Below are 26,730 nucleotides of genomic sequence, written 5' to 3'. Positions count from 1 at the left end.
TGAGAAATTATTGATTGCAAAATTATAAAACATCAGTCCAAGCAAAAAAAAACTTTCATCCTGCCTGTCTACTCAGTCCACTCCCACCTAGTACTTAAATGCTATTCAAATGGTTTGACCAGCATTAAATAAAAATCATACAAACCAGAACCTTTCTGCTTTGATTCCTACGCTATGCAGAATTCCTTTTAGTCACAATGAAAGGTACGGCATTACACACAGTCTCAGTACCACAGGTGAAAGATAACATTAGTTCAAGCAGAAAATGTTTCAAGAAATACAATAAAATTACCTTATACGGAGACAGCAGGAAGTCACTGAATTTACTGGGTAGCGCATATTTCTGCACGAGTGCATCTTCCACCACCCAGGGTGCGTTTTCTCCCATCCCCATTCGCATGGAATTGTGTCTGATGAAATAGCGCAAGATTTCCTTGTTTGGCGGCCTTTCTGATCGGATGAGACTTTCGACTGGTACATTACTAATTATCTATAGTAACAAGAAAAAGGACTCCCTTTACTAAAATTAAAATTTAATTAAGGTCCACATTTTCCTCAAACCCCACACCAGATGATCTTGCAAAGTATACAAATCAAAACAATACTGGAATCAGTAAAATGAACTAACCAATCAAATCAAGTTACTTAATCAAATCAGCCAAATGTGCAATCCCACTCTGCCGAGGACATGGAGGTCCTGGGCCTCCTTCACCGCCACTCCCTCACCGCCAGACGCCTCATCTTCTGCCTCAGAACACTTCAACCCCAGGGCATCAATGTGGACTTCAACAGTTTCCTCATTTCCCCTTCCCCCACCTCACCCTAGTTCCAAACTTCCAGCTCTTGGATGCTGCCTGAACTGCTGTGCTCTTCCAGCACCACTAATCCAGAATCTGGTTTACAGCATTGCAGTCATTGTTTTTACCCTGTGCAATAGTGCACTTACAGTGTACCTTTAATGCTGTAAACTAACCTAAGGCACTTCACAAGAGTTTATCAAGCAAAATTTGATAATTCCTTACAAGAAGATACCAGGCAAAGCACTGAAAAAACATAAAATGGAAGATTCTGAGAAGTGTTTTAAAAGGATAATGGAGCAGAGAAGCCAAATAGTTTAAGGAATTCCAGAATTCAAGATCCTGTCAGTTAACGATGAAGCAATTAAAATCAGGAATCCACAATATGTCAGAATTAGATAACCCTAAAGATCCCAGAGGGCTGAAGTAGAGACGGGGACAGTTATAATTCTGAAAAGTTTTAACAAATAAGGATGAGTGTTTAAAACAGAATCTTTACTGACATGGAGCCATTGTAGGGCAGCAGACACTGAGTTAAGAGCTGAACTGAACTTTGTGCAAGATACACTTTTTTATGTTTTCCAGTTAAGGAAGATGTAGCGTGAAAGATAAGATGCTGGCAAAAACATCAGTGCAATGATCAATACTACATTATAAAGAAGAAGAATTAAGTTTGGTTCCAGGCCAAAACTAATCTCTGTTAATCCAGCAATGTGAATAATACAACACCACCGAGAGCCCTTGATAGGTAGTTGTAGTAATGAGTAGGGGTGGTGCGTGAAGCAGTTACCCAGGGCCAACTGCTGAAAGCAATGCACTGACTCCTCATTTAAAGGAAAACAAGTTAGTTTAGGTATCAAGATAATGGTTAGCATATGATCTGGTAATATTTCTAGTTCACACTGGCAGAGTAGTCATGTAGAAAAGGTTTGGAAGACTGTTGACCGTTGTGTAAATTCACACAATGACACTGAGCTTTTCAGTGAGAAAATAATGTTAATTTAAATTTTGCTTCATTTCAGCAATCTGATGAGTGGTGTTGCTAAGACTCATTGCTGGGAGGACTTGGGATTTGAAGGATTGCGAAAAATTGATTTATAGTCATACAACACAGAAACAGACCCTTCCTTCCAACTCGTCCATGCTAACCAAATTTCCCAAACTAAACCTAGTCCCATTTGCCTGTGTTTCACTCATATCCCTCCAAACCTTTCCTGTCCATGTACCTATTCAAGTTTCTTTTAAACGTTCTAATTGTACCTGCATCAACTACTTTCTCTGGCCGTTCATTTCACATACGAACCACCCTGTGTGAAAAAGTTGCCATTCAGGTCCTTTTAAAATTTTTCTTCTCAGTTTATTTCAAGTTTTGTAAACAGACCTGGAGTGGTTTCTTTAAGAGGTGATTAAATTGATTTTAGAATAAAGTCTTTCGAGAGATCACATTACTAGTATTAATGACTTGCTCTATCATTGAATCGGCTGGGCTTTTATTGAATATTGACTGGCTTGGACCTATTCTTTTATCCAGCGGAGTTGGAGAGAAGCCAGTTGAGAAGCATCTGAGTTGGTGGGAATCCTGTTATAAAAAACAGCTCAGCTGTTTCTCAAAAGAAAAGAAAACTCTCCGACATCAGTTCAGGGTGAAACATATTTGTTTCTTTAAAAGAGAAAACAGACAGACATCTCAAGATTTCTTTTTCCTGTGCAAATTTTGTCTACAATACTTCAGAGACAGCCATATCTGATTAGTAACTTTTCAGATGCGAGAACATCAGAACAACGGGCTCCAGAACATCCTGCACATTCAAGAATCCACTGATCAATGATTTTTTTTCAAAGATCAATCGCTGCATTTTTTGTCTCTATCCCTGAAGAGTTTGTGTTTGTGTGTACTTTGGGAATCTTTAGAGATGAGCATTTTTGCTTCTATATTATTAGCTGTATATGTTAAGCAAATATGGCATTTCATTTTGTACTTTTTTTGTGGACAATAAACCTACTATTATGTTTATTAAAAAACTTGGTTAATAGGTACTTTTGGTTGAAAAGCTGAAATAAACAAGGTTATCGAACTGGTCAGTTTGATAACTGGCCAAAGTATTTTTAGTTTACGTTGAAATCTGTGGAATAGTGGGACTCAAGTAATGATACCCTCCTCCAACTTAGTTATAACATTGTCTAAACGGTTATTTTGCATTTCACATTTAGCCGGTTCATTAATGATACAGCAATAAAGAAAGATTAAGACCAGAGAAAATGTCACTGGGTATATTCTCATCGAATGCAAAAAAATCACCATAGCCCTACTGGACCATAGGCTGTCTCTTATGAAAGACAACAGGTGGTTTAATCTGGGCGTCACCATGCCTCAGATGAGGGGAGAGGATGAGAAACAGAGTTTTTTGTGGTAATCTCAGCCAGTGTGGGAACTGAACCCATGCTGTTGGCAAACTTCTGAATCACTAACTGGCTGTCCAGCCAACTCCCTATAGAATGTAACCAGCAATGTAAGTGAAGTCAAGAGTGTGGTGCTAGAAAAGCATAGCAGGTCAGGCAGCATCCAAGGAGCAGGAAAATCGACGTTTCGGGTAAAAGCCCTTCACCAGGAATGAGGCTAGGAGCCTCAGCAGTGGAGAGATAAATGGGAGGGCGGGGGGGTGGAAGAAGACCCTTAGATCTTGATGAGCATAACATACCCCACATTTTCTCTGACCACTCATTCTAAAATAGGTATATGTCGTTTTGGTATAATAATACGCGTTTTGTCAACATGAATTGGCTCTAACGCAATTGACAAACCGTGGACACTATTTGGATAATGCAAACTTCCTACTGAATGGGTATAACAACCTTCTACAGTGTGATTTTCCATAAGCGCTATTTTCTACAGCATGAGGGTGCAGAGGAATGCAACCATCGTGTTATACTAGAACGCCCTGTAATTTAAACTAACACAAACAGTAAACCACTTGGAGTAGCTACAGAATTGATGTCGATATCCTTCAAAGTGAGTGTCACTATATATTGATTACAAGTTGCTATTAACCAAAATAAACTGATTTTAATAAGATATGAAAACATCATGACAAGAAAAGATCCACTGGTCCTTCTAGCCTATCCCATACAGTTGTAAAACCCTTTGCATCACGTCAGGAAACTTTCTACCTGCTAGATGCCACTTCATCTCCTGAAACTGCCCATAATGACACTGTTGGTTATGAATCAGGCAGCCTATATATAGATAAAATTTTAACAGATTGACCAAAGATCTGTGATCAAGAAAATAAAACTGAAGTCTATTTTATTTCTCACTTTGTCCTCTTCCTGCAGCTTCACATCATACTTGTAGGGCAGAAATTTTGGATGAACCCATTTCTTTTCTTCTTTCTTGAGGCTTGTAGGCAGCTTCCGTGGTGATCGACGAGCTCGGTCACCTAATAAGTATAACATAGCCACTATTATTTATTGTGCAACCTTGTCCATTCAGTTGTTACACTGCCAGTTGAGATACCGGACATTACACAGCCACTTGCATTACTGTATGTAACGAGCCAAACCAAACTGAAATAAAAGGGAAGCAGGTCCAGTAGCTTTAAGGCATCACACAGAATCCTATAAATGACACTATCAAGTGTCTAGAATGGAATAAGAATGATAATTTTCATTTACACATACATTTTATCTATTTATTGCTTGCTGCCTAAACCTACAAAGTGAATATTCCAGATTTTGTAAAGCAAGTGTGTCACAAGGAAGAAGTATAGGTCAGCAAAATTTTAAAGCTTTAAAAGTCAACTCAAAAGGGTTTATATTTTAGCTTAATCTGGAAAAGATCAATTTTCAGTTGTTAGCTGGGTCTTAAGTTTAAATTTAACACACACTTCGGTAGAATTGGAAAATGTTCCATCTTCCTAAGGCAGCCAGTCTCATTTGCAGGTCTTAAACCTACAACATTGAAAAACAGTATTCAAATAGCAATGGTTCTCAGATCAGGGACTACTACATTGAAACAACTGAATGGTGCAAGACTTGCGCCCACACCTCCCCCCTCACCTCCCTCCAAGGCCCCAAAGGAAACTTCCATATCCGCCAGATTCATCTGCACCTCCACACATATCATCTATTGCATCCGCTGCACCCGATGTGGCCTCCTCTATATTGGGGAGACAGGCCGCCTACTTGCGGAGCGTTTCAGAGAACACCTCTGGGACACCCGCACACCCCCACCCCAGTCTGACCTATCACCCTCACCTTGACCTCTTTCCACCTATCACATTTCCGACACCCCTCCCCCAAGTCCTTCCTCCCTACCTTTTATCTTAGCCTGCTGGACAAACTTTCCGCATTCCTGAAGAAGGGCTTATGCCCGAAACGTCGATTCTCCTGTTCCCTGGATGCTGCCTGACCTGCTGCGCTTTTCCAGCAACACATTTTCAACAATTTTATAAAAAAAACAAAAAAATTCAGTATTTGCCCGACTGATCCCACAACCAGCCCAACCCCCAAATGCTGTACCTATGCCTTTTATTGCATTTTTCAATACCAAAGGCAAATCCTATCGCTGCTAGGTTTCAAAACGATCTGTCGAACTATTTTCCAATCCTTTGCACTTTCCCAACACCCTTTTATTTCTTGTCCACACATTTATTCCACTTCTTTTTTAAAAGCAATTGTGGATTATTCTCACTACCACATAACCTGGTAGGATATTTTAAGCCCTAATATCTATCTGTATAAAGTATTATTTCAATCCTTTTGATCTCAAACTTTTGCCTTCAAAGTTACAGAATCTTGGCTCGTTATAATACTTCTCCTGATTTACTTTATTAAAGCCAGTTTGTTTTAGAACTGGAATTAAATTCCTTGCTCAACTTAAAACGATGTCGTTTCTCTACTCTGTCCTCATAGCAAAGGCCCCTCTTTTTCAGTATTATTGCAGCAAATATCTTTTGCACCATCTTCATCCTTCCTAAAAGGAATCAAAACTGGATACAACAGTTTAACTACATAATAACAATTTGCAAGAGGCCAGCACTATCTCTGCTTTAATACTTCAAACCGATCGTTATGAAACATGAGACTTTTTTCCTTATAAATACGTCTTATTCCACAGATTGTGACACCTCCAAAGTTCTGGAAATTGCTTCAGGGTTGTTGAGGAAAATGGTAGGCTTGGCATGAAATAACTTTTTCACAGCTGCTTTCTGAATAGAAATGTGGGAGTTCAGCAAGAGATCAAAAGAGACAGCAAGGCCAAGAAAGTAGTTGAAAATTAAACAGAGACTGTAGCCAAATGTTAATAGGATTAGAGTCACAACAGAGTTGAAGTAACCGTATTTTGATCAATGGGACATTTTTTTCCAATTGACAGTGGGAGGAAAACTTAGAGTTGTACTGATTATGCCATTGCATTAACAGAAAACTATACATTGTGGGTTTTGCAGTTTGACAAAAATTCACAAAGATAAAATTGAATCATTTACAAAACGAGGCAGAGTTTATGAATTGCTAGAGATCATTTATATTAAAAAAAAGGTATGCGTGCTTCGGGAAAGAGGGCTAAATAGACTTCTTGGCACTCTGGAAGCTAACGGAAAAATGTTGTCAAATGTCCCCCTACTATGTCTGTCTCACTCTATCATATACATGACACTATAGAGTACATACTTGTATTGTTTTCCCTCTTGCTGTCCTCAACTTTGTTGCAGACTTCTATACCAAGGCTCTCTTGTGCCACCTGACTGGAATTCTCCTTGTCACTGGAAGGTGAATCGCAAGATCCATCAGTTTTCTTCTGAGAAGGTAATTCTTCCTTTGGCTCCAGAGGATGGACTTTTAACACTACTACAGGAAGAATTTTATTTTCCCCAACCTAATAGGAAAGAAATGTTTCATTTATTTGGCATAACTTTTGAATTTACAATATTTACAAACATCTATAAGGGAAACATTCCTTTATTGCAGCAGAACCATTGTCAAATGCAAGTATAACTAATTTGTTTTAGATATAGGATGATCTAATGGCATTTGAACTCAAGTTTCAGGGATGAAAGAGCAAAACACATTTGTCACCCAGATAATTTCTTTCATCAAATTGTCAAATATTTAGTATTAGTTAGTCACTATCCCAAAGAGTTTTGCATTATTTCATGGCTTGATTTGCTCAATTCTGATATTCTTCTGCACACAGTAAAGGAGGTAGTGACTCATGGTAAGATGCATCTTCACTATATCAATGTGTCTGTTCTTCACAGGTGTATCCAGTCAATGCTGACATGCCCAGCAAAATCGTGACAACCTCTGGTGTCAATAAAGTGGCATTTTCAATGAAAAAGCAGAGAGTAATCAGGACCTTAAATTATGCTCAATTTTTCTTTCATTTGCTCAGGGACCATCTGGGAAATCAGCTAAACCATCAAAGCTTTATAGTTAAACTTGGAATTTATGGCCGAAATTTGGGAACTTCGTTAGACACGAAGCCTTCATTGAAGTATGTTTTAAGTTCTTACAAATGGTCTACCAACACTGACCTGGAGTTCGCAGTGTTCTCCAATAGCAAACTTGGTCATGATCTCCATCCACGTTTTGTCAACTAATTTGTCTAAAGACAATGTATTGTGATGGACTAGTTCTAAAACAGGCTTTTCAAACCACACTGGATATTCTTCCTTTAGCCTGCAAGGAACAGCAAAGCAGAACAAGACAATAAAAAGACTATACAATTATAAAAGAATACAAAATAGAGTTAGGCCATTTGGCCCACTGAATCTGCTCTATCATTCAATATGATATTAGCTGATCTATCTCAATGTCATTCTCCTGCTCTCTTCCCATACCACATATGGTATTGTGGGGTACATTTAACAAGTTTCAGCCAAACTACTGCAGTATTTTCAATAAGGGCTGATTATTGTCAGTTCAAACTGATTTTTTTTTTGGAATATTGATGATTTCTTTTGCTCTCACAGATCTCTGCTAATTAAACTCCAATTCAACATACAGACACCTTTTGTCTCCGGAAATCTATTTCTTTCTAAAATATATTCAGTGACTTGCCTTCCACAGCCTTAAGTGATAGAGAGTTCCACAGGTTTACGCCATTGTCATCTCAGTCCGAAATGGTTTGCGCTGCATCCTGAGATCGTGGCTCTTTGTTCTACATCTATAGCCAAGGGGAACACCATTCCTGTTTCCAATGTCTCCACCAGAATTTTCTACATTTCAATTAAATCCCTTCATATTTTTCTAAGCTCGAGTGAATACTAGGCTTGTTAAGCCAGCCTCTCTTCATCTGACAGGAATTAGCCTGTGAACCATTGCAGATTTCCCTCTCTGGCTAGCGTCTGTTCTTATAATACTCCAGGTGTGGTTTCACCAACGCATTGAACATCTGCAGCAGGATATTCTTGCTCCTGTATTCAAATCTCCTCGAAATGAAGGCCAATGTTACTTCGTAACTGGTTGCTGCACCTTGGCCCTCCTTTGCTGAATTCTAAATTCCTGTCATTTATCAGGCCTGCTAAATCTAAAGCAATTGCATAATTCTTCTTTAAATCAATAGTATCCTTAATTTCTTTTACCTGCCATGGTTGGAGTATGGCAGGTAAACTCCACAACTATTGTAATGCATGCACCTGTTCCTTAAATTCCTATCCACAAGCATGCCTTTTCATGAAGTTACTCAATCAGTTGCAGCAACTCACAACCTGTGCACTCCCAGTTTCCTTTGCTCAGATCTAGGACCCTCACTTCAGATGGATCACTTTCACTTCTAACTCAAATCAAAAATTCTTTCACATTACTTTTGAACAATTAACCATCAACAGAAATTTAGATAGTATCAAAAACTTATCAAAAGAAAGTAATGATTAGGTAATAACTGGGCCGTCAATGTAAAAGCCTGTCAGTTATAGAAAAAATGGTGATGAGGAATTCCATTTTAAGGAATTGGGGAATGAGAAGATCAAAGTCTCTTAATTTCAACATAAGGAAGGAAGGATGAGGAAAAAAATATTGAATAAAAACTTAGCAGCCAACCGACGGACAACACATTAAGGATTCACAAAGCAAAGCCCTATTTAATCTAGCTGCAACAGGAAAGGTAAAGCTCCTTTTCCCAAAACAGATTTGAGAACAAGAATTCCTCTCTTCCCTAAACTTACAAACGCAACATCCTCACATTCCCCCATTTACTTTAACATTTTGTTCAATATGCAAGATTTCTCAGTGACTGTGAAGTCCATTCAATACTCAGCCAGTAGATGGTGTCAAACTCCAGTACCTGTAAATCATTTTACACTCTTAATGAAAATACCTTTCATAAAAGTCTCGCTTATAAAATTAACCAGCCTTTGCTTGCCCACCCGCCTCTCCTTTCTTTAAAAGCACACAGGTCTACTGACAATCAACCAAGGCCTCTGGCATCCCGGAAATCTATTTGCTTGTAAGCAATTCCACTCAAATATACGATTATGAAAGAAAGGTATCCAAACAAAGCCTGATCTGATCCTTACTCATCAATTCTGATCCATCATATAATCACACTCTCTAAATGTGGACCATGAACAAGAATCATGAGCAGTAGCCATGACTGAAACGTTCCACATAATTCAAGGGTCCTGGTGCCTCGGTAGTTATCGTATTATTGCACATTTCATCTGAATCCTGCATTATTCTCAGCTGCAACAAAACTTCAAACTGCTATGAAGTCAAGTGTATAAGCAGTGTTTTAACTCATACCCTCTTATTTTTTACTAACCAAGTCACTTTCACAATTTGACAGCATCAAAAATATTGCCTGATTCTGGTTAACTATCATTAACAATGGTAATATGTGACAGTCCAGCTCAGTGTTGTAATTATGGATTAGATGAAAAGGAAGACACATGTAGTGACATCTTTGTATTTATACAAAGATGTCACTACATGTGTCTTCCTTTTCATCTAATCCATAATTACAACACTGAGCTGGACTGTCACATATCAAACATTGGTCAAAGAGGAAAGTTTTAAAAACTATCTTAAAGGAGTCAAGTGAGGTAGATAAGCATAGAAGTGAATGCCAGAGCTTGTGACCTGGGTAACTGAAGACTAGCCAACATTTGTGGAGCAATGACTAGGGATACACAATAGGCCTGAATGAGTCGAATGTAAATATCTGAAGAGGGTGGTGGGACGAGAGGAAATTACAGCAATAGAGAAGGACAAGGCAATAGACTGTTTTAAAACAAGCCAGAGTTTAAAATTATTATAATTTTTCACCAGGATCCAATATTGGCAAGTAAGTAGAATGACAAGAGGAAAATGATACATGCTGCTTGTTGAAACATTGCCAAGAGGATTTTGGATGATCTCAAGTTTATAGAGGGCAGGGGGGTAGTGTTGGACAGGGTTGGGGAGCGGTGTTGGAGGGCCAGTGGGGACGGTGTTGGATGGGGTTTGGGAGCAGGCGCAGGGGCGGTGTTGGATGGGATGGGGGGCGGTATTGGATGGGATGGGGGAGGGCAACAGTGGAGGAGTTGAGGTGCAAGTAGTTATAAGGCAGAGCCTGTAGTCTCTAGCTTCTGTGCAAAAATTAGCATAACTTGGATGATGTTGTAAAAAGGCAACAGGTAAATGAGAAATTGAAAGAGTCCAGGAATTCATTTTTGGGCTCATCTACAATAGTTGTGCTGGAATAGGAAGCGAAGCTATGGCAAATGCTTCTATAGCTACAATTACATGAGGATGAAACAGGTGAAAACAGATCTGTCTTGCTGAATGATAATGGACAGCAATGGAAGACGACGGTGCAGTCAATGTCAAGAGGGAAAGTTTATCTTTGTCAATCATACAAGATGTTATTTATAAAAGCTCTGTTTTGGTATATAGAGGAACTTTGATTATCCGAAGGACACAGGAGGGGGATTTTTCATTCGGTTAATCGAATGCCAGATAATCAAATGCAGGATAACATAGTTTAGCCAAGCATCAGGACTTTGTGATCTTGTTTGGATAATCCGAAATTTGGATAATCAAGGTTCCTTTGTACTGGCATGGGTGGTAAACTAATTGGGGGGGGAGGGGATTCAAACATTCTAAGAAAAGTAGGAAAACATTTCAAGGATTTTGGAGGAACAGGATGTTAAAATGGGACAGTAGGTCACAAGGTTTCAAGGGATTATTTTTAAGGAATGGGTGAAAGGAGTAAGGGACAACACTTGAGGAAAGATACATTTATAACATAAACTAGCATGGGGTTCAGAAAGGAAAACTGAGCTAGTACAGTGGAAATAGAGTATGGAGAACAAGAGATAAGATGCCATGAAAAAAAGATGGAATGAGTCAAGAGAAATTAGATAACAATGGAACTTCAGGGATTGGACAAAAAGGAGCATTAAATTTGGCTAGGCAGGCTCCTTTTAAATTTGTTCCTGGGGTGTGAACATCATTAAATAAGTCTGCTTTTATTGTTCATTCCTAAATGCCCAGAGGACAGTTAAGAGTCAACTATATTGTGTGTGTCCGAAGTCACATATAGGCCAGACCAGTAAGGATGGTAGACTTCCTTCGCTAAAGGATATTAATGAATTAGATAGGTTCTACATCAATTGACCACGGTTACATAGTCACCATCAGGCTTGAATTTTATTCCAGGTTTCTACTGAATTCAAATTTCACTTTCTATCGTGGCCTATATCGAATCCCCAGAATTAGCCCTGAGACCAAGTTTACTGGTACAGTGACATTACTCCTATGCCACTGCACAAGGCTGGGATGTGTTCAGGCAGTGAACTACTGAAGGTGAGACTGAAGGGTCAGGGATAGAGGAGTCTAAAACAGCTTTCAGTCAAGAAAAGATGGAGGATATCTCTGTAGTTCAGGTTGACAGATAGTTTTAACAGACAAGAACAGAATCTGATAGTATTCCAAGTAGGAGAAAGTGAGGACTGCAGATGCTGGAGATCAGAGCTTAAAAATGTGTTGCTGGAAAAGCGCAGCAGGTCAGGCAGCATCAAAGGAACAGGAGAATCGATGTTTCGGGCATAAACCCTTCTTCAGGAATGAGGAAGGTGTGCCAAGCAGGCTAAGATAAAAGGTAGGGAGGAGGGACTTAGGGGAGGAGAGTTGGGAATACGATAGGTGGAAGGAAGTTAAGGTGAGGGTGATAGGCCGGAGAGGGGATGGGTGCGGAGATGTCGGGAAGAAGATTGCAGGTCAAGAAGGTGGTGCTGAGTCTGAGGGTTGGGACTGAGAAAAGGTGGGGGGAGGGGAAATGAGAAAGCTGGAGAAATCTGTATTCATCCCTTGTGGTTGGAAGGTTCCTAGGCAGAAGATGAGGCGCTCTTCCTCCAGGCGTCGTGTTGCCATGGTCTGGCGATGGAGGAGGCCAAGAACCTGCATGTCCTTTGCAGAGTGGGAGGGAGAGTTAAAGTGTTCAGCCACGGGGCGGTTGGGTTGGTTGGTGTGGGTGTCCGCCCCCACCCCCTCTCCGGCCTATCACCCTCACCTTAACCTCCTTCCACCTATTGTATTCCCAACGCCCCTCCCCCAAGTCCCTCCTCCCTACCTTTTATCTTAGCCTGCTTGGCACACCCTCCTCATTCCTGAAGAAGGACTTATGCCCGAAACGTAGATTCTCCTGTTCCTTTGATGCTGCCTGACCTGCTGCACTTTTCCAGCAACACATTTTTAAGCTCTAGTATTCCAAGTAGTCCAGTCACATCTGCCAATGAACGGCTGAACCAACAGTATAACATATCTATTCGGATCTGTTAAACTAGTGGAGATGAAGAACGTATCAGGTGCAATGCCCAAATTGAGAGAAAATAATGGATTTATGGAGGATTAGGATTACCAAACTAGAGGAGACGGCACAGTTCAGCAAGTCAATAACAGTAAGGATGCTATGGTGAAAGGAGGTTCAAAGTCTTAATGTGTGTTGACTCAAACTAGGAAAAAAAGGAACTACAGAGGGATCACCCTTCTAAACTGGTTATACATCTGAGAAGTGTATTTTAAGTCATACGATAGGATGAAGTACTGATTACTAGCTGCATGCCAGCAACAAAAGCAAGTTTGAATGATGGATTAAAAAATAATCCACACATATTAGGCTGACAAATTAAGCTGCATTGCGTTAGAGCATTGATACCAGCGTGTTAAATAAGCCTAGTATCAACACAAGTATTATTCCCTCCTGACCTTTTAGTTTGAGATCAGATTTCATAATAAGATTGACTAATAAATGGCATTTTGATTTCATAATAACAGGCATATTATTTCCTACAGATACAGTTCATGTGAACCATGTACTTAAGTGATAACTGCGATGTTTTAAATAGCATTTCTTCCCCTCAACTCTCAATATCAAACTAGAAAATGTCATAATAAGAATTAATGGTGAAGGGAACAGGACATGATCCCTTGTTTTCAATAAACTATGATCTGCATTCAAAGATGTCCAAGATATACAAACTTTTAATAAAAAATTATGCTAAGCAAAGTGTGGAGAATATACTTCCAGCCACAAAAAAAGTGTGCATGTGCAAACTTTCCTTTGTTTCACTCTTTCCTTAATCACTTAAGTAATAGTTTAAAAAAATGTATTAACAGGGTATAACTTAAATTAACACCATTTCCAACCAATTATTCTCAGATAAGTTAATTAATGCCGCATCTCAGAATGAGCTTCCATATACCACCCTGTCATCACTCCCCCAAATGAGACTCATTAGATCCTGTAGGTTCTAATGTATGGATCAGGAGATGCATTTGAAGCTCTCCAGTCTTTCTGCCTTAAAGCTTACTTAATTGCTCAACGGATAGAACAAAATTTACTTCATACACAACCATACATTTTTATAGTCCAGAAAATGCTGTCATTATTCAACAAGTAGAATATAGTCCTCAAATATAGATTCTAAGCTGAAACCAGCGCACCTGCTTGGCTCAATATGGGCTACATTCCCAGCACTAATTTGAAGACACAGTTCTTGAGATGATGTTACATCAGATACTCTCTATTTCTTGAGTTTTATGGAATTCTCTCTAGCAATAAATTGCTCCCAACTACAAAATGTCATAATAAGAATTAATGGTGAAAGAAACAGGACATGATCCCTTGTTTTCAATAAACTATGATCTGCATTCAAAGATGTCCAAGATATACAAACTTTTAATAAAAAATTATGCTAAGCAAAGTGTGGAGAATATACTTCCAGCCACAAAAAAAGTGAGCATGTGCAAACTTTCCTTTGTTTCGCTCTTTCCTTAATCACTTAAGTAATAGTTTAAAAAAATGTATTAACAGGGTATAACTTAAATTAACACCAGCACTAATTTGAAGACACAGTTCTTGAGATGATGTTACATCAGATACTCTCTATTTCTTGAGTTTTATGGAATTCTCTCTAGCAATAAATTGCTCCCAACTTATTAAATGTATTTTGCAATTTACAATGTCATTTACTTACAGTTCAGTTACTTCTTGCTCCTCTTCCCAGGCCTCTTTGTGTGTGAGTTGGTTGCTGCCTGTGCTTTTACATGTCCAGATTCGCTCTGCATATCTAGACAACCGGGATTCATATTCTCTGAATATTAACTCAGGAAAATAAAGAATGAAATTCAAGGTTTGCACAAAAAAAGTTTGAAACATAAAACATCACAATGTCACATCAAACACTTTCATACCCTTGACCTTCTGTTCCCTATTCTCAAGTCGTTGAATCCATTTGCCCCCCACCGCCTTCCAATTCACTTCATGCCTGAATCAAAATGAAAACTATTGTTTCATATTTTTCTTCAATCTTCCCCAACGCGTGCTGGTCTGAAGAAACCAGCTGCTATGGAATGCAGTAGTCCCAAGCAACTTCTAGCTTTTCATTCAAGTATGCTTCTGCAGAACATTTAATGGTGTTCGTACACAGTGGCGCTTGATCATGTTCTTACCCGGCACCCACACAAACTAACGACAGAGAAATATAAAAAACTAGAGTTTAAAGCAGGCATTTTGAACAGGTGGTCCATTTGAAGTTACAAATTAGCGATTTTACTGTGACCATTGCATCAGAATTAGAAGATAAGGAACTCCCTTCACAGGAGGAACAATTCAAGCCAAGGATACAAACTATCACAACAAATCAGTACTCTGGTAAATTAAGCAGTTTCTATTTGTAAAAATATTGAGAAAAGAAGTTTAGGAGCGCAACTTATCTCAGATCTTTGCATTGCCTGTCAGAGCTGCTTGTGAAAGTTTGCAAGCACAGACACACATCTCTTTAGCACTGATGTCAGTGCAACTTACAGTCAGTAATAAATCAGGTACTGAAAATACTGGTCTAAGCCCAGTAACTATAGTGTGACTATACTCCCTATGGATTCCTATCACTGCTAAACACAACATTTCACAGAAAAATAATTATGTACTCTGCCTATAAGTTCCCATTAGTATGTTGTACCTTGCCAGACCACTTGTAGCTCAAAGCTTGCAATTCCTATTAGCATACTCTGCAATAACGATTAGTTAAATCTTTTATATTGCTGAACTATTTTTACATGGAGATGATCTACATTGTGCAATAGCTCTATGCAGTGATGTCAGGACTACATACAATATCCTAATGTGATACAGTAAACTATCCCATGTGACTTCATTAATATGACAGCATGCATGACAGCAAGAAACTGTTCAGCAAAGCAACCCCCCCAGCCAGAAGTGATGAATTAAGATCATTACTCTTAAGATGGCAATCTCACATTACTGCATCAAATAAAATTCTTTTGATATCATTATCAATTTCCAGTTGCTGATTATTTTGCAGCAACTCCAATGAAAACATTTGGACAATATCCAGATGCTCTTGCATTACCCCCAGGTCACAGCCGTGCAACAGTGCAAATGATGCTCAAATTATTGCTGTCTTTAGAAATGATGGGGAGAGAGAAAAGAAAGTTTGATGAGAATGAAACAAAGTTTCATGTAGTGACAACTCAAAGACATTTGTTTACATATAATTCTTGCTACAATCTACTGGTACTAATGTATTATGTAGGTATTGAGACAACAATGCAACATTGTATCTTGACCAGGAGACAGTCCTCAAGATGATCATTATGAAAGAGGAAATCTTTGGAAACTTCGAGCATTATTCCTAGATAGAAGGTATCCAAGCAAGAGACCAATTTGCATTTGTCAACAACATGGCAGTGAAAGTCACAATGAAAACGTATTGCAACTTTCGGCTGGGGATGGTTAAAAAACAACTACCAATTCTGCCACAACCTCCAGATGAAGCTAAATGATCTATGGAATTCCTTTCGTCTATCTGGCAGCTTATCCATCAAGATCAAACATTGCACAGGGTGTGTCCGTTCAGAAACTGCTCAGTAAATCACCTCCTCAAAACACTAGTTACCTGCATTTAGCCTTTACCATCATTGAAAAGACAGGATCAAGGTAACTTCATCACTCCTAAGCATCATTCTGAAATTTTGCATTCATTACTTGTCAGTAATAATGCGAATCAACATCAATTTCCGCAACCAGTTACACCATGATGCAGTCTTGCTTTTCCACTGGAGATCACTTTTTACACACCTAGTATTGGAAAAGTTATTTGTCCCTGCCGATCAGAGACTGCTGCCCATACTAAAGTTAGTAATACACAACAAAATCGGGAATCCTACCTAAAACCTAATCTAGCATCACAGCTATCCATGATATCGGGAGATGATCAATACTTTCAAAAGTTTGGATTTATTCTTGTGACTTGGCTAATTCCAAAATGTCACAAAATATATTTGTATAAAGGCATGATAAATCTCACCTCATCTGTACACAGGTTCAGGAAAAAATAACTCCTTCAGTCACAGCGTCAAATTTCAATGGCAAGAAGTCATAATCATTAAGTTCAGCCCTGTTTTAGGAATACAAACTAAAGTTTTCTCACTTTTCAAGTCCTTCAGGAAGCGTTATAGAGCTGCAAGTAAATATCTGCAGACAGGCAATGACAATTAATCAAACAAAGCTCTTCTTCCAGGTGTGTTCTAAGTTCTTGTCAATCATCAATAAAATGGTCTTCCACAAGAACATACATTGATTTTGTTTCTGCACTCCAGTCACCTCCAACCCCTAGTCTGAAGAATATATTCAAAGACACTGATATTCTAGTACCATTTCTAAACAAGCATTGGCCAAAGAAAATAACTATCCTGTAGCAGTTTTAAAACCTTTTTTAAAAAGCAACCAGTCTCTTTCTTCATTTAAAAAAAAGGCTTGTCAACATGAAATGCTGTACCCAAAACATCTCAATGACCAGGAAGGCATGCAAATCACAGTTGCAAACTTTATCCAGTTAACAGTAGAACTGCAGTACTGCCCTTACAGACCTCAAAGAAAGCAGGATGTTAATGATCAAAGCACACTGTGTTCTCAAGTTCACAGATCCCAAACCAAGATAAAAGAAAACTGGAAACTTTACACACACTGCAATAACTCAAAAGTTTAACATTTATTTTAAATAAAGATTTCCTTTCTCAAAAAATCCTTACCAACACATTTAAACAGCTGAGCTAGTGACACAAGTTATTTTGCTCATGTAGACTATATAGATAGCTTACGTGCAATTTAAAAACCTTCCACACAAATCTATATAAGCTATTAGAAAGCTTAAGTTGGTAGCTACAGCTAAGGGAATAAAATAAATCAGTGAAACTTTTTGCTGCAATTTACACACATACTGCTTTCACAGGGATTCCACTTCCTTTCATTTACATTTCTCAAAACTTGCATGCAAAACCTTGTAAGATTTTTTAATGTGCTTTAGAATGAAATGCTTGAACTGTGCCTTCAGCAAACAAAATACGTGAACTTACGTTAAAAAAAGCAGCACTCCTGTAGAATGATCAGAAGTAAAAAGAAGTTCAGGATACTACGCAAACGCAAAGAAAAAAATCTAAACTTTTCTAAAAAAAGCTCTGAGATCTTTTTAATCATTCCACTGTATTCTTGAATCATGCTTTTCTCAAATAATTTTAATATATGAAAAGGCTTCAATATTTTTTAAAAATGTTCCCAAAGCTCCACAGAAGACTGTCCTGTCCATATCAGAAATATATAGAATGCTTAGCTCGAGATAACAACTAAAGCACGCAGGGAACAGCATTTTACAAAAGGTACAGATCGCTAACACTCAAGATCAGAATCCGTTATCACACCCCTCTGGGTTTTCAGATGCTGACTAGACTGCTTTGTGTTTCTAGCATTTTCAACTATTTGTTCAAGTCTTCAGCATAATCAATTTTCATTTCTGCATGAAGCTAATCGATTTAATACAGATCCAGAGTGACGAAGAGCAATTTGAGTAACAAATTGCACAAAGTTGTAAAGATAAGTCATTCACTCATGAAAAAGGTTGATGCTGCGGAAGCATCAGCATTAACCTGGGAAAGCGCTGGGTCAGTCTTTTGACAGCTGCAATCAGTCCTGTCGTGAAAGTAGTTAAAACATGGGACCACAGGCCAGCCATATGTTTAATTTGTGAGCTGAGTAGAAGCTTGTTCCCGTGCGGCCCCTTTATTCATTCGCCTCCAGGGCTGCACCGTAAAGCTGCCTGAGAGTAGGCCCAGCCTGGCAGCATCGGGCCTCCTGACAATGACTAACTTGTGGAGTTGGATACGTTCAGTGAATTCACTCAGGAGGATATTGCCGCAGATCAGGCCAGCGCTGACAGATAGTGACAGCAGGGCGCTCTCTTCCCACAACATCTCCTTCCCGGCAGCAGGAAAATCACCGGCTCCTGCCCCCAACCTAGGCCCCTGTCCCTGGGAGACGTTGTCTCTCGGCCCAGGACAGGCTCCGATCGCCTCAGCTCCCTGGCTCGGCTCTAAAGGATACTCGTTGCTCCGGAACCCTTCTCCGCTGTGCTCGATCACATAGATGGTCTCCTCTGCCGACAGATCTGTAAGCGGCTTCACCAGCGGGAATGGCTTCCTGCCCAGCAGCGGCGCCATGGTCCAGCTGGCCAGCCGGCCGGCCGGCTCGGCTCGGCTCGGCTCTCAGAGGGAGCTCCTGCCGGTGCTGATGGACGCCTTAAGCACTGTCCGCTCCTCCGCCGCCCCGATCGCCCAAAGAGAAGGGGAGGGCGCGATCCTCGCGCCCCGGCTCCAGCGGCAGAGTTCAAAAATGGCGGGAGTGCTCCGCAGCTCGGCTCCCGACCGGCGGCCGATCGACACCTCCCGCCACCGCGCAACCCCCGAACGGCCTGCCGGAAACACCCGCCCCTCCAGCACGCTCATTGGCCGGTTCCACGGCGCCGCCGCCCTCCGATTGGCTGTGCGCCGCTGTCCATCAGCGTCACCCGGTGCGCGCTTCGAGCGCGGGTTCGAGATTTCGAAGGTGAAAGGTTACGGCCGTCGGTTAAACTGGCGATGGAGGAAAATATTTTTTCGCTTCGGCCGAGCAGTCCGTCAAGTTGAGTGTGAGGGAGAAGCAGTGCCGGCGCGTGTCAAGATCGGGCGTTTTATTAAGAAAGAGGACGAGTCTTTTTTTAAAAAAATGAAAACATACGCACAAAGTAAAGCGGCAAAATCTAACTTGATGGTTCACGGATTGGAGGAAAGAAGAAGAGGGCGGGGTTTGGTGCTGATTGATGGCGGGGTCTGGAAGCTGATTGGTGCAGTCGGCCGTCAATCAGAGCCCGGGCACCCAGCAAGTGTGGTAGAGGTGGGGATTGGTTGGTAGATAAAGCGGGTAAATTACAAGAGTGTGCGGCTCTAAGGCATCTGTCAGTCATTGGTTGGAGTAGGCCCACCATTCACCTCAATCCCAGGCCTATACTCAACTTGGTGTAGAACTTGCTGGAGAACCTCAGCAGATCCAACTGCATCTGTGGAGATAAATCAGAGCTAACGTTTCCGAGTTCAGTGACTTTCTGGATTCTGTCAGAAGGGGATCAGGTGTACACCAGAAATAATGATTGACAGCTTCTCACATTCCTGAAAACTGTTGAGTAATTATTGCAGTATAAAAATCACGTTAATACAAGACTTGTCGAAGATAATTGGACGTAAAGTAACAGGTTTTGATGTATGTTATGACAGTGGACAGGTCCCAGAGTGAAACTTAGCATTACATTTTTGCAGGGTAAAAACAGGGAGTGCAGATGCTGGAAACCAGATTCTAGATTAGAGTGTTGCTGAAAAAGCACAGCAGGTCAGGCAGCATTCGAGGAGCAGGAAAATCGACATATCGGGCAAAAGCATCAGGAATAGATCTATTCCTGATTAAGGGCTTTTGCCCGAAACGTCGATTTTCCTGCTCCTCGGATGCTGCCTGACCTGCTGTGCTTTTCCAGCACCACTCTGATCTAGACTTACATTTTTGCAGCCTAGTCATTGACGCCCTAAACATTCACAACTGCTTGTCCCCACAGATGCTGCCAGACCTGCTGAGTTTTACTTAGCAATTTTTAAGATTTGCAGAACTCACAGATGTTTGTTTTATTTTGATGTTTTTGCAGTTCAGGTGTGTTCATAGTATTCTTTTACTAAATGCACAAAGTTTGTTTCACACAAAAAGTACACTATTTTCCACAACAGAACTATTTAACACAGTTTTATTACAAATATCAGATCAGGTGGGCCAATGGGCTGACGAGTGGCAGATGGTGTGTAATTCAGACAAATGTTCGGTGCTGCTTTTTGGAAAGGCAAACTTGTACACTTAATGGTAAGGTCCTAGGGAGTGTTGCTGAACAAAGAGACTTTGGAGTGTTGTTCATCGTGCCTTGAAAATGGACTCACAGGTAGACAGGATAATGAAGATGATGTTTGGTCTGTTTGTCTTTATTGGTCAGTGCATTAAGAATAGGAGTTGGAAGGTCATGTTGCAGCTGTCCAGGACTTTTGGAATACTACATGCAATTTTGGTGTCCCTGCTATAGGATGTTGTGAAACTTGAAAAGGTTCAGAGAAGATTTACAAGGATGGTGCAAGGGTTGGAGGGTTTGAGCTATAGGGAGACGCTGAATAGGCTGGGGCAATTTTCCCTGGAGCTTCGGAGGTTGAGGGGGAACCTTATAGATATTTTTTAAATCATTGAGGGGGAACCTTATAGATATTTTTTAAATCATTGAGGGGTCATGAATAGAGTGAATAGACAAGGTGTTTTCCACAGGGTGGGGAGCTCAAAACTAGAGGGCAAAGGTCTAAGGTGAGATGGGAAAAATTCAGAAGAGTCCTAAGGGGCAACCTTTTCACACAGACAGTGGTGCATGTATGGAAAGCTGCCAGAGGAAGTGGTGCAGGCTCGTAGATACAATTACAACCTTTAAAAAGCATCTAGATGGGTATATGAATAGAAAAGGTTTAGAGGGATATGGGCCAAATGCTGACAAATGGGACTAGATTTATTTAGAATATCTGGGTAGCATGGATGGAGTGAAGGGTCAGTTTCCATGCTGTTCAGCACTATGACACTATCATATTTACCCTCAACTAGAAACTGAGAGATGCTCAACCTTAGTGAAGGGTCCTTCTCCTTCTCGCAGAGCGCTTTAGGGAACATCTCCGGGACACCCGTACCAATCAACCCCACCACCCTGTAGCTGAACATTTCAACTCCCCCTCCCACTCTACCGAGGACATGCAGGTCCTGGCCTCCTCCACCGCCACTCCCTCACCACCTGACACCCGGAGGAAGAACGCCTCATCTTCCGCCTTGTAACACTTCAACCCCATGGCATCAATGTGGACTTCACCAGTTTCCTCATTTCCCCTCCCTGCAACTTTACCCCAGTTCCAACCTGCCAGCTCAGCACCATCCTCATGACCTGTCCTATCTGCAAATCTTCCTTCCCACCCATCTGCTCCACCGTCCTCTCCAACCTATCACCTTATCTCCACCTCCATCCTCCTATTGTACTGTTGGATACCTTCTCCCCAGCCCCACCCCTCTCTCATTTATCTCTCCACGCTGTAGGCTCCCTGCCTCAATCCTGATTAAGGGATTTTGCCCGATTTTCCTGCTCCTTGGATGCTGCTTGACCTGCTGTGCTTTTCCACTAGACTTAGTGAAGGGTCCGCTTAGGTTTCTTCAGTCAGCTCAGCTGTAATTGGCTTCTGGAGTTTTCTTGTGACTCGCAAATAGTTTCAGAGCAAATACATGTTTTCCATACACTAATCTTTGAACAGTTTCATGTTTCTGGATATTTTTTCTCTTGAGCCACTCAGAATTTCTTTCTCCAGCTCTGACTTTTTGAAGACTGCCAAACGAGCAGCACTTTTCACTCATAGGGAATTTCTGCCCACTGCCTGCCTTGACTTCCTGTCTTTCTGTGCTACTGGACCTTAGTGGCTAGGCAATGACTTTTTAAAAAATCTGCTACCGCTTTTTCCTAATGGACTGAGCTGTTCACTTCAAGCTTTACTCCAAGGTAGTGAACCCTCATTAAAAAAATCATGTAACAACAAACTTCAGACACTCCAGTAACACACAGAACAAATATAAAGTAAAAGAATGGCCTTGATTTTCTGATGACGAGAAAGTTGTTATGTCGGCATAGATGGGAGATGTGCTATGGGCTCTGTGGATTCCGATGCTGGCAGACGTCGGAGGAATTGCCAAGAAAATTGAACATTTCAAGGGGCAATTATGTCGTGCTTGGAACTCTCTGAAAGTCTTCATTTAAATTTTAAAATTCAGAGGTCTCTGGTGAAATTTAATAAATAATAACTCAATGTTAAAGTACTAAATTACATCATCAGACTATTCAACTGACCCCCATCCTTAACCCCACACTCAAAACACCTGGAGATCAGGTACACTTCCCAGACTATCACCTGACCCACTCCATTCCAGATCCAAACCATCCTTAAATCTATGCCTTCTAGTGTTGAGCTCCCCACCCTATGGAAAACACCTTGTCTATTCACTCTGCCAATGACCCTTCAATGATTTAAAAAATATTTATAAGGTTCAAAGTTTGTGCGAAGATTTGTAGCTCGGGTGCTCGTTGCTGTGGTTCTGTTCGCCGAGCTGGAAGTTTTTGTTGCAAACGTTTCGTCCCCTGGCTAGGCGACATCATCAGTGCTTGGGAGCCTCCTGCGAAGCGCTTCTTTGATGTTTCCTCCGGTGTTTATAGTGGTCTGTCCCTGCCGCTTCCGGTTGTCAGTTTCAGCTGTCCGCTGTAGTGGTTGGTATATTGGGTCCAGGTCGATGTGTTTGTCGATGGAGTTTGTGGATGAATGCCATGCCTCTAGGAATTCCTTGGCTGTTCTCTGTCTGGCTTGCCCTATGATAGTAGTGTATTTATTTATAAGGTTTCCCCCTCAACTTCCGAAGCTCCAGGGAAAATAGCCCCAGCCTATTCAGCCTCTCCCTATAGCTCAAACCCTCCAACCCTGGCACCATCCTTGTAAATCTTCTCTGAACCTTTTCAAGTTTCACAACATCCTATAGCAGGGACACCAAAATTGCATGTAGTATTCCAAAAGTCCTGGACAGCTGCAACATGACCTTCCAACTCCTATTCTTAATGCACTGACCAATAAAGGCAAACAGACCAAACATCATCTTCATTATCCTGTCTACCTATGACTCCATTTTAAGGCACTATGAACTACACTCCAAAGTCTCTTTGTTCAGCAACACTCCCTAGGACCTTACCATTAAGTGTACAAGTTTGCCTTGATTTGCCTTTCCAAAAAGCAGCACCGAACATTTGTCTAAATTACACACCATTTGCCACTCATCAGCCCACTGGCCCACCTGACCTGATATTTGTAATAAGACTTTGTAAAATAGTTCTGTTGTGGAAAATAATGTACTTTTTGTGTGAAACAAACTTTGTACATTTATTTAAAAAATCATTATGAACACACCTGAACTACAAAAATATCAAAATAAAACAAACATCTGTGAGTTCTGCAAAACTGAAATTTGGATCCAACCCCAACCCCCTTCACCTGCTCCATACACTCTCCCCTATCTGCCTCTGCCCCGTGCCCATTCTGGACAAACCTGCTTCCCCCCTCCACCCTAGGGACCTGACCCCCTCCACCTGCGTTGCACTTGCAACCTCTGACCCAACATTCATCCTTTCCAACCAGTCCTATTATTCTTACACATCCTGACCTACTCTAAGTAATCACTTTTCTGGCCCCCTTGCTTCCACACGCAACTTAACTCCACACTTACCATATGTATTTCCCATTTATTAGCAGCTGTCAAAGTGACTGTGACTTTGGGCCTTTGCATTTCAGAATATAATACCTGACTGTAAAGGATTGCCTTTTCATGATTCCTCTGTGTTATAAAAGAACTGTCAAAATTGAAGTATGGCTCCACATTTCTGAAGGAGCTGTGATCAGAATCTCATCATACAGCTCTCTCCTTTCACAAAAAAGCAGACTAGTAATCTATTTGAAGTTACCACGCCTCAGAAAATTCAAGCCCCGTATCTCCCCTTAATGCACACACACAATATGTAATGCACATCAAAATTAAGGCCATACATGGTTTTGACTATTTCAGAACCCAAGTTTACAAATAATAAAATGAATATTCTGAGTCAGCATTTACCATTTTCAAATATCAATCCTTGAAAACATGTATTTAAATGTTTGTGCCACATACATATTTACATAAAAGCATGAAGTTTTGAATTGCTTCAGAATACTGTTTCATAAGCATTTTGTATAGCTAGATCCTATAGGTAGCAAAATAATTTTTGACTGGTTATATCTCTTTGATGATATTAGGTGACAGGAGGGTTTGCGGACAGAGCTCTCTTTTGAACATTGGAATGGGATTCTTGATGCTTATCTGATGCTGTGAAAAAGTGGCTTCATTCAAAGACATTACACGCATTATAAAAACTACCATGTTCTGGAGGGGGGAAAACAAATTAACGTTGTACCCAGCCTTAGCCTGCTTCCCTTAGGTTATTACAAAAGAGTAAAAGGAGAAATAATAAATTGTTTTGCACCAATAGCATGTTCAGTGATGAGGAATAGGTGAAAGGGTGGTGGAAACAGATTTCACGTGTAAATTGAATGTGTACTCAAAAACAAATTTCGAGATAAGACAGTAAGATCTTGGAGACTGTGGCCCATCATGGTTGATCACATAATACACAACTCTACTTCCCTGCTTAATCTAAATAACCCCCGATTCCCTTGACAGCTCTCTGCAGTAAAGAATTCCACAGATTAACTACAAAGAAAAAAATTCTTCTAATATCTACCTTAAATGGGCACCCTTTATTCTGAGATTATGCTGTCTGATCCTAGATTCTCACTCAAAGGGATTTACCCTAACAAATTCTGAATGAGGGAAGCTTCAACAACACTCAGGAAGCTTGACACCAACCAGGAAAAGCAGCATGCTGAGTGGTACCACTCCAATCATTCAGTCCTTCCATCACCGGTACACAGAAGCAGCAGGGTATACTATCTACAAGAAGCACTCTTGAGATTCCTTGAATAGCACCTTTCAAACTGGTCTACTGTCTAGGTGGGTGAGGGCAACAGACACATGGCAACACCACCATCTGCAAGTTCTTCACCAAGCCCCTAAGTATCCAGACTTGGAGAAATGGCGCCATTATTTTTCAAAGTCACTGGGTAGAAATCCTGGAATTCCCTTCCTGATGCATTGTGGACTGGAGCAATTCAAGAAGGCAATTCGTCATCACCTTCTCACAGGCAACCACGGATGGACAGCGACAGCCACATCATGTGAATGAATTTTAAAAAGTTTTCTCTCATTTTTCTAAACTCCAATGAATAGAAGTCCAGCCTACTCATATGAAAATCCGTCCATACCCAGAAGCAACCTCGATAACCTTCTCTGAATTACCTCTGATGCAAGTATATATTTCCTTAAATAAGGGGACCAAAACTGTCTACAGTATTGCACGTGGGGTCAAACCAGTGCTTTACATTCCATTTCCCTTCCTGACTACTGACTGAATTTGGATGCTTTCTGCAGTCTTTCCTATTTAAATAATATTCAGGTCCTCAATTTCTGTCAAATCACATAGCCTCACATTTTCTCACATCTGCCCACTTACCTAACCTGCTAATATCCCTTTGTAAACTGTGTCATTCTGATTTGTTCTCCCACCTATTTTTGTGTCATCTGCAAACTTGGCAACAGGACATTGTTATGAAGTTATCCAGATACGGCGCATCATCCTCCGCCATTTTCACCACCTACAGTCAGATCCCACTACCAGAGATATATTTCCCTCCCCATCCCTATCAGCATTTCCTCTACGACGCCCTAGTTAGGTCCACACCCACCACCAACACACTCTCCACTCCCGACACCTTCCCTTGCCACCACAAGAGGTGTAAAACCTGCGCCCACACTTCCCCCCTCATCTCCATTCAAGGCCCCAAAGGATTCTCCCACATCCGGCAGAGATTTTACTGCACATCCAAAGACCTGTGTCTGTTATTGTCGATGTGGTCTCCTCTACATTGGGGAGACAGGACGCCCACTTGTGGAACATTTCAGAGAACATCTCTGAGACACATACACCAAACAACCCCATCACCCTGTGGCCAACCATTTCAACTCCCTCTCCCATTCCACTAAGACATGCAAGTCCTGGGCCTCCTCCGCTGCCAAATCCTAGCCACCCGACGCCTGGAAGAAGAATGCGTCATCTTCCTCCTTGGGACCCTCCAACCACACCGCATCAATGTTGATTTCACCAGTTTTGTCATCTCCCCACATCCAACCCTCCAATTCGGCAACGCCCTCTTGGACTTCTCCCACCTGTCCATCCTCCTTCCCACAACCCGATCTGCCCAAGCTCAGCCCCCTTGGACTCCTCCCTAACATTCCTGATGAAGGGCTTATGCCCGAAACTTCGACTCTCCTGCTCATCGGATGCTGCCTGACCTGCTGTGCTTTTCCACCACCACACTTTTTGATTATGAT

The 26,730-nt window shown here is 41.0% G+C and overlaps 1 protein-coding gene across 2 annotated transcripts in view; it reads right to left on the bottom strand.

The window, feature by feature from the left end:
* Nucleotides 1-18,981, bottom strand: part of baz1b (bromodomain adjacent to zinc finger domain, 1B) — a 95,139-nt gene extending 76,158 nt beyond the window's left edge. For both annotated transcript variants that reach the window (XM_043718704.1, XM_043718706.1), the window contains exons 1-6: nt 18,676-18,981; nt 14,255-14,371; nt 7,331-7,475; nt 6,468-6,672; nt 4,113-4,234; nt 293-490 (exon numbers count right to left, since the gene is read on the bottom strand). In XM_043718704.1, coding sequence (XP_043574639.1) covers nt 293-490; nt 4,113-4,234; nt 6,468-6,672; nt 7,331-7,475; nt 14,255-14,371; nt 18,676-18,791 — 903 coding nt within the window. In that variant the 5' untranslated portion in view covers nt 18,792-18,981. The remainder of the gene's footprint in view (nt 1-292; nt 491-4,112; nt 4,235-6,467; nt 6,673-7,330; nt 7,476-14,254; nt 14,372-18,675) is intronic.
* Between the last annotated feature and the right edge of the window lie 7,749 nt (nt 18,982-26,730).

This window comes from Chiloscyllium plagiosum, chromosome 28 (genome assembly GCF_004010195.1).
Source record: "Chiloscyllium plagiosum isolate BGI_BamShark_2017 chromosome 28, ASM401019v2, whole genome shotgun sequence".
Lineage (NCBI taxonomy): Eukaryota > Metazoa > Chordata > Chondrichthyes > Orectolobiformes > Hemiscylliidae > Chiloscyllium > Chiloscyllium plagiosum.
This window is presented reverse-complemented; position numbering and strand designations above follow the sequence as displayed.